The following is a 9,427-nucleotide window of genomic DNA, read 5'->3' as shown; positions in this document are numbered from 1 at the left end:
AAAGAGTGTGGAATGGCTTTGTCTTGCCGTGTTAGATGGAATGGCTTTCTCTTAACTTTGGGTTTTTGCCATTGTGTTTGTTTATTCTTCACCTCCACTGATTTTGTGAGTAAATTTGAAAAATGGATGAAAGAGGGTGATTGATTTGTTGATAGCAATGTTTCGGTTGCCACGTAAATATGGTTGTATGTTTACATTTACATGCACTGATTTTTTGCGCAGAAATTTGAAAAATAGATAAAAAAAGGGGTGTTTGATTTATTAATAATAATGTTTCGGTTGTCGTGTATATATGGTAGTTTGTTTACATTTACATGCACTGATTTTTTGAGTGAGAATTTGAAAATTGGATGGAAGAGGGTGCTTGATTTGTTGATAGCAATGTTTCGGGTTCCTTGTATGCATCTACCTCAATTACAAAATATTGATGGTTTCAATGTTTGAGTGAGAATTTGAAAAATGGATGAAAGAGTGTGCTTGATTTGTAGATAACAATTTTTTTAGTGTCGTTTATATAATAATTGACTCAAATGTAAAATATGGGATGGCCTTTTATCACTACCTTTGATGTATGAGTGAGAATTTGAAAAATGGATGAAAGTTGATGCTTCATTTGTAGATAGCATTGTTTCGGGTGCCCAATATGTATTTGTCTCAAATGAAAAATATGAGATGAGCTTTTATCATTACCTTTGATGTTTAAGTGAGAATTTGAAAAATGAATGAAAGAAGTTGCTTGATTTGTGGATGACAATGCTTTGGGTAAATTACATACAGAGCACCCAAAACCGATGCATTTACACTTGTCACAATCAAACCATGGTGAATTTGATAAAAAAGAACAATACGGGATGGTGTTGGTGTTGGTGTTGATGTTGATGTGGTGCTAGTTGTGTTGATAGTGGTGGTTGTGGAGTGTGGTAGTGGTGTTGGTGTTGATAATGGCGTTGGTGTGGTGCTGATGTTGGCGTTGGTGTTTGTATGGAGTGGTGTTGATGTTGTAGTAGTGGTGTGGTGTTGATGTTGGTGGTGGTGGTATTGGTAATTATTTTCTTTTCATTGGCAATGCTAGTTTTCTTTGAGTTGAGGTATCTTAAATGACAATTTATGTTTTTTATGACAAATATTTATGTTGATCATTTTTTTTCATGCTAGTAATACAATGATTAAGACAAAAAAAATCAGTTCGTCTACTATGTGGGATAATTAAGCACAACTTATTTTTTGTGACATCTGTCTTAAGGAGATGAAATTGGAAAATAGTACAACAACCTATCTTAACAAGAAGGTCTGACAAAATATTATAAATATCACGACCTGGCCGGGAGCATGAAATTAACCAAGACGGATACAGATTGTCGGACAATGTGGATTAAATTTTTTATAATCGCCTATATTTTAACAGATGAAAGAGTAGCTACAAATTTAAATTAAAGAGGTACAATTAAAATTACCTCGTTGATGGTTGTCCGCGTCTTCTATAAATATTTTCTTTTCTATCACTCATCTTTTAATAATTTAATTAACCTGAAAAGTCGGTTAAACAATTGTGAGTTAAACGAGTCAGTTAATACTCATACTTCTAAACTACAACAATACAAGGAAAAGAAAAAACAATATGCATGACAGTTATGTTTTTTTATAAATCAATATAAATATTTGACATGTCATATCAATACAATTTCATATCTATATAACTGTTATAGGAGACCACATCTAAAAATTGTGTCAATTAAGACACGTCAATATCAATATTTTTTTTTCATTTACGTGCACGAGTATATTAATGTTTGCCTAGCAGTACCACAAGGGATGCACCATCATAGTCAAACATGCACATGCAAGCATACTATAAAACATTTCATTTACATTCTAAATATCATCTAATATCTTATAACAAGCATGTGTGATAAAAAGTATAACTATGCAAATCAATCACATTTATTTCTAGATGATCAAATTGAATAATAAGACAAAATAATCTTATTCTAGTTGCAGTAACAAGATATCTAATTCTAATGTGAGTGGTTTAAAAAAAATATAACATTATTACCATAATTTAGAAGTAAAAAGTATCCATCTCAAAGTTGTATGCTTGTTCCAAATACGTTTAATCTTTATCTCTAATAGTTAGCTGCCTACAATATCGTAAAAAATATAATATTAGACATATCATTAATTATGCTTAATTCATCTCTTACTTATGGAACTTCAATTGTTGATTAGAAACTTTATTTTAATTATTCATGTTACTTTAATTTGACTATCAAAACTTCAACTAAATCAATATTTATGATTTTATTCAATATCCAATAAATGTTAAATCAAATTTAAATAAGTAATTATAAGTTTAATTTTCATATTTCAAATAAAATTTTCACAATATTATTATAATAATATAAATATATATATAAATTATTTAATATATAATATTAAAAATACAAAATTTAAAATTTTTATCTTACCAAAAGCTAAGCCTGAACCTGTACAATTCGCCCCTTCCTTTCTTCTTCTTCAGCTTAGTCACACATGGCTTCGACACCTTGCAAGAACCGTCCTCTACAAAACTCCTTCCTTCCCTCTTCCTCTTCACTGTAAGTTAGGGCACGACTCTCCTCCGCTGCTCCTTCTTCTTAGACTCGACTTCAGCTCCCACGCACAAAATTTCTTCCTCCTGCTTTCTCTTCCTTTACGCTGCCTCCTCTGCTCAACAGAGACACTGCCTCTGCCCTACCCTCACGTTGTCCTCTTCGCACTCCTGTGAACCCACAGGTAAGTCGATTTATATAGGCGAAATCACCTCTTAAACTTTCGACCTCTCGTTTCCACTTCTTCAGTTGTTTGTTTCCTCTACCTTTCTCGATTCATCGTTTTCCTCTTTCATTTCTATTCGTTTTTTCATCTTTGTTCCTTATTTTTCTCTGTTTCATCCCCCCCCCCCCACCCAATCCCCGTACAGAGCGGTTACAATAAAAAAAAAAAAGGAAATTATAAGAAGAAAATATGATATGATGCAATTGAAAAACAAATGAGATCAACTGAAAAAAAAAATAAAAATTTTGAAGAAAATTTAAATGAGGATTCACGGGCTTAGAAAGGTATCAAATAAAGCGAACAATTGATGCTTCAGAAGAATTATGAGCCGAGAGATTTGAGGTGAAAACTGATGAAACGTCCACTTCTTTTATCAATTTTTTTTATTTTTCGAGATACATCAACATATCCATCTCTCATTACTTTGTAAGTGGTGTCAAATGCAAAAAAAAAATCAAATGCAGTGGCATTGACCCTTAGCTGGAAGATAAGTTGGATCGTATGTTTGGTGAAGTTGCGGCAACGAGCGATCATGCATGGACCCCTAGTGAGCCAGTGTTTGTTGGCATAACTGAAAACTTGAATGTCGAACAAACAACTCAGTCCAACGAAGGCCTTAGCCTGAACCTCAATGAAGTTGAATCCACCAGTCGGTCAAAGTGTCCGAGGGTTGAGAAAAGGAAGAAAAAAATTATTTTCATTAGAAGTCAAATTTCACAATTAGTTGTTTCATGCACTAATGACCCTGACATACCACAAACAACTTTAATTCAACAAGTTAAGCGAATTCTAGACGTAATTTCAAAATTTTAAGACATGATGTTGTATTTGTTCTCCATGAAGTTGCTTGAATGCCCGACACGTAAACAGTTCTTTATGATGATGACCCCTGACCATAGGGTCAAATATTTACATTATTTTCATGACAATAGGGATGCTTGAATTTCATTTTTTCTAGTTAGATAATTTATATTTGTTTTTTCATTGGGACATTATCTATGCTGCTTTGGATATACTGTACAATTCGTTATTTGTTTTTAAAGTTTATTTATGATTGTTATTTGTTTAAACAAAAAGAAAAAAAAAAGTTATCACATGATAAGTAAAAACACCCGAGTACATAGAGAGTTTTCAAACATAACATTCATACTATTTAAGCGTCTGAAAAAAACTCAAGAAATATACATCAAATGGCACAAGAAGAGAGCTTGCCTAGCTAATGAAGAGCAAGAATAGAACATACACAATCAAAGATTCGTCCTTGTAAGGAAAATAGAATTCAGCAAGAAACGAGAGATAGATGAGAGGTTACAATGGAGAGGAGATAAAACCCGATTTATAAGATAGAAAGTGGTCAGCACTGTGTCAATCCAAAATTAGCAAAAAAATATTTGTGAAAATTAATACGTATACAACTTTAATAAAATGGTGAATTTTGTATTTAGCCACACTATCCAGTTAAGAAGCATTAAGCAAGAGCTTTGATGAATAACTACATGTATTTAGCCACACTATTATTAAACTAGAAAGTTGAAATCAAGATTGTCTAAATTTCATAGCATTTTTAGTTTTATCTCTTGAAAAATAGTTGAAATACATGTAGAAATTATGATCAAGATTCAAGTAAATTGACCCTATTGATATTAAATAATCATCAAAGAAAGTGAAGAATATTTAGCCCAAAAGAAGTAAGAACCGTATTAGGGTCCCAATTGTCTAAATTGAATTGTTAATCTCTCACAAGTTTTAAATAAAAATAACAAGGAAACTATTAGGTTTAACTCCAACCGTTACACTAAAAAAGGGTTCACATTGACATCCTTGGGACAAATCGTACCCTCAAAATGTATCATGAGCCTTTCCTTACAAACCCCAACCTAAAGAATCAATAATTCTAGCTGATAAAACAAAATTCTATCCATATCGACCTGATCAAAATCTATCTGATCTAGGATCAGTCAACCCAAAGCTTTGCTCAGGCAAGTCTCAATCAACTTAGGCAACCTAAGTTCATGAAAACACACGACACAGCCCTGATTGCAACCTAGAGGAGACAATGTTAATGGGCCACTATCAATAGGTTAGCAGGTCACCATTAACATAGCAGAGTGACTCTATCTACTAAAAAGATTTCCTCAACGTCGCCAAGCATGGGTTGAATTTCAAAAGGTTTGCAGAACCTTGCAAAAGCTAAGAGTGAGCCTATTCAACTCTCTCTCTCTCTCTCTCTCTTTATATATATATATATATATATATATATATCTGTGTGTAGATGTGAGTGTGCGCGCTCGAGCATGTGTGTGTGTGGAGAGCCACCAAAAAGGCCACTGATCAAGCAGCTCATGTCACATAAATTTCAAATCATTCCATTAGACTTTAAAATAGCTAGATGGAGACATATAAATAGGTATTACACAGCCAAAGAAAAAACCAGGGGTGGAGGGTGTCGGACAAACATAAAAAGAAAAAATGAAAACCAAAGTTTTATTGATTTAGGCTTGCTTGAAGACATGCTTTGACCAATCCGTAATAAAAAAGCTGCAGTTTCCAAGCAACTTGTCCAACCAAACATGATGGAGATTGACCTTCAATGCTTTTGAAAAAAATATATATACTCTTCAAACAAACAAGCCTTCAGTGAAGCTTAAAATTCAAGCTTTGATCTTCCTTTGGCCTCCAAATCATGCTAACATACAAAACATAAATTATCCATCATCAAGATCCAAAATTCAAGCTTTGAAATAAATAATAGACCTTTTATTTTCACTTGGTCATCCAAGTCACAACAGTTTTCAAAATCAACTCCGACAATAAATAATATCAACGCTTGCATAATGATCAACAAGCTTTCCAATAATTAATGACAATGAATTCATACTTCTTATGACAATTAAAGAAATAAGCACATATACTAGCTCCCCTCCTGTATAACCAAAAGCGGTTCTGATGGGCCAAAAAATAGGAAATGCATTGTGGTCTTCTCTCAGCCTAAGCCCACTAGAAGATCTAACCCAGATGGATGATTGATCCAAACGGATGGCAGCCAAGTTCGAGTGACCGAATAACAAGAGGTTGAATATCAGCCGCCAAACATAAAAGTCTGAAAACAATTAAGCCCAAACCTGTGAATACTTGGTAAAAAGCCATCTCTCTTAAATCATTCTGTGATTTCATCATCTCGCCGAGAGCCAGATCCCACAACCCTAAGTGAACCATCAGATCGCAACTTACTGGCCACAAGAAAAACACTCCTATAGCGAATTCATGTAGGTAAGCAACCAATTAGATCCAGTCATAATTGACAGAGCAGATAGCAATAGAAAGTCAAATAAAATCACAACAGGAGAAAGATGCCGGAGGAATATAATAAATATGCCCTAGACAGAAAATGACAAACTTGAGCAGTCATAAGATCCCAAAGGATCCAGGTGTAATCATAACTAATGTATATTTTTAATAAGGAAATATCCTGTATAAAGGAGAGGAATTAATTTAAGAGGGCATCTATCTCTTTTTTTTTATTATTATTGGAGAGTTTTCCTGAAATTGAATACAGTTCATCACTTACTCTCTTCCCTAACTCTCTTTTCTCCCTTCACTAGTTCCATCCTTGTGTGTGCTTCGATGGACAAAATAGGATTCAACACCTCCATAAGAAATCCATATAAATCCAAACAAAGCAAAAATGCATTGGACATAAGCATAGAACAATTTTCATGAATATATAAACTAATCATACTATGCCTCTGAGACATTGTTACAGTGCCTTTGAAGCACAACTGATTATGCCTCCTAGCTTGCTCTGTTTACCTTGGACACATTGATTATGAAAAATGACATCACTGACATCATCCTCAGTCCTTAGATGATCACCTTGAATGAGAGAACTGAAAACTCCTAACGAGACAACCAACAATCGCGGCCAAGGCTCACCAACATAAATTCAAAAATTCATAGTTAGACTCTTCTTGATTTGATGTCACCTTGATCTAATGCCCACAACCACAACAAAAAGCTCTTTGAATTAGGAGCTATAATCATAGTTTAGCTCTGAAATTCTTTAAATTAGGACCATTGGTTAAAACCATTGATAATGAAATAATGAGGGCTTGATAGGGTTTATCATTCATCTTCCCAACTTCTTTTCCAAATCTGAAGCAACAAATGTGAATTATATGTATGTATTGTAAAAACAAGTACCCGTCAGAAAATATAGTGATTGTGGAATCCTTAATCAAAAAAGAATTCTCAAATAAAGAGAGAAAATTGATAACAAAGTCTCAGATCCATAAGAAGTCTTGAACCTCTAGAATTTAATAACTGGTTATATTTCAATCTTCCTCCAAAAATATCTAAGAATGCTTGAGAACTTGTTTCACGGATTTCAAAATCCCCTCATCTTTGAAAATTTAAGTGAATAAAATAGAAAGAGAATGATTGACGTTTTAATGCTCATTGAAGAAAAACCACCCAATCCAAAAACATAATTTCAACTAAGGACTTTACTCCATAACTTTAGGATTTTAGTGGTTCAAAGCAAGATAATAAGACTATGATACCTATAAGCCAAATTAAGTAATGTCAACCCTCAATCACGATTTACATGAATAAAGGATGAATAAACGGTAACGCAAAATTGAGAACTAAGCATGATATCAAAAAGTTCACCTTTAGTTCGAAACAACAACTTAAAACTAACAATTAAGAGATTTAAATTCCAATCTAAACACTAATTTACAATTATACGTAGGGCTATCAATGAACCAACGCACTTGTTGAACAACTTGAACTTGGCTCAATTAATACTCGATCATGTTTGTTCAAATCAATAAAAAAAAAGTTTAAATATTTTTTTTTAAAGCTCGATGATTAAATGAATCAAATTTAAACATAATATCACTTGTTAATTAATGTTCATGAACATAATCATTTGTTTTTCAACATCTAACTTATTAAATGCTCAATACTTATATGATATGTGATTATATTCTTTAAATAAAATGTAATTACTAAACTTATTTTAAATATATTTAATAATAACATATTATAATTTAATATTAATATACACATAAATTTAATGCGATTTTATTTTATTTTATTTTTAATTAATAAACTAATTTGCTATTACTTATTTCTGTTATTTGATTATAAGAAAGTTTACTTACAACTTATATATTATTTTATTTATTAGATATAAAGTAGTTAGAAGCTAATTTAAAAACTATTCCTACATTTATTTAATTGGATTCAAGAAATCATTTATCAATAATATTATATAAAAAATCAAGTACTCACTAAAAATTTTAACTTATTAGACCTATAGGAAGAATTAAGTACTCATTTGAATTTTTAATTTTAAATTAATATAAACAAGTCAAGCACAAACCAAGAATGAAAATAAAAAATTTTAAGCAAACCAAGTATGAACATATATGTGAAAGCTCTTCTCAAGTTAGAATTGAACATGGACAACTTAGAATTTGATAAGCCAAGTCCAAACAATAACATATTCGACTCGACTCAGCTCGACCACGACCCTAATTATGAACCAGTTGGGAAACATAATATTGAAAAGAAAAAACATTAACTACTTAACAATTAGCAAATTTAAAAGCGAACCCAAAATCTAAGTGCCAAACTCTAAAATTGAGCCCTCAAAATACAACAATAAGAAGAATAAGAGGGCCAACCAAATCACTGTCCTTGATACCAAAGTCCTTGAGCAGCGCCTTCTCTTGAGTCAGCTTAATCCCTCGATATGACAAGCAGAATTGACCCCATACGTGAACCCTGCGCAAGACTGGACATTAAATCCAGAAATAAAAGTGCGGAATTTGCTCGGGTAACGACACTCAAACCCTACCACGAAATGCTCTCCGTTCTCCTGTCCATCTGGGACTTGTCGAAAACTTCTTCCACCGCCATCTTGAGCTCCCGCACCGAAGCCGTCCGGGGTACCTGCACATCTGCAGCAAAGATAGGCTTCAAAACATTTATGGTCCAAAAATGGAGAAACCGACAAAACAAAACATTCATACCGAAAGAAGATCCGTCCAATTTGAGAACCGTAAGGTTAAGGAGGTGGACGGGGAGACGGTAATAGGAGAAGCTTCGGCGGTCGGGAGTGCGCAGGGCGGCGGAGTCCGAAGAGAAGGGGCGATGGGGGAGAGATAAACGAGGCTCTTTGTCCTCCACGCCGGCGATGGTTGGCATCGCACAGTCTTGCTCCCTTCTCTTCCGTTATTCGACGGGTTACCAACGAAAGGCTTTGAGGAAGAGGAGCAGAAGGTGCCTCAACGAAGCGACCGCGCGATTCTCGCGGTAAAATGTTGGAAAATTACATATATACCACACAATTTTTCTTTATTTACAAATCTATCTCTTTAGAAACTTTGATATTTGCACGCATCTTAGCGACATAAATTTAAATTTGGAGTTTAATCTCTCTTTCGAACATACAAGCAAAGAATAACTTTTTAGAGATTGAGTGTTGTTGTTACAACTAGGGGTGTAAACGAATCGAACACGAACGAACAAAGCTTGTGTTCGTGTTCGGTTCGTTTAAAATTTAGTTTGTTTGAAATAAGCTCGTGTTCGTTTCTTAACGAACGAG

General features: G+C 33.5%; 1 protein-coding gene across 1 annotated transcript in view; it reads right to left on the bottom strand.

The window, feature by feature from the left end:
* The window catches only part of LOC110031678 (U11/U12 small nuclear ribonucleoprotein 25 kDa protein-like), an 11,337-nt gene extending 2,219 nt beyond the window's left edge, over positions 1-9,118 (bottom strand). Inside the window, exons 1-3 of the mRNA XM_020735007.1 lie at positions 8,853-9,118; positions 8,678-8,780; positions 8,505-8,604 (exon numbers count right to left, since the gene is read on the bottom strand). Of these exons, the coding sequence (XP_020590666.1) occupies positions 8,505-8,604; positions 8,678-8,780; positions 8,853-9,027 (378 nt within the window). The 5' untranslated portion in view covers positions 9,028-9,118. The remainder of the gene's footprint in view (positions 1-8,504; positions 8,605-8,677; positions 8,781-8,852) is intronic.
* Positions 9,119-9,427: the final 309 nt, after the last annotated feature.

This window comes from Phalaenopsis equestris, unplaced genomic scaffold (genome assembly GCF_001263595.1).
Source record: "Phalaenopsis equestris unplaced genomic scaffold, ASM126359v1 Scaffold000840, whole genome shotgun sequence".
Classification (NCBI taxonomy): domain Eukaryota; kingdom Viridiplantae; phylum Streptophyta; class Magnoliopsida; order Asparagales; family Orchidaceae; genus Phalaenopsis; species Phalaenopsis equestris.
This window is presented reverse-complemented; position numbering and strand designations above follow the sequence as displayed.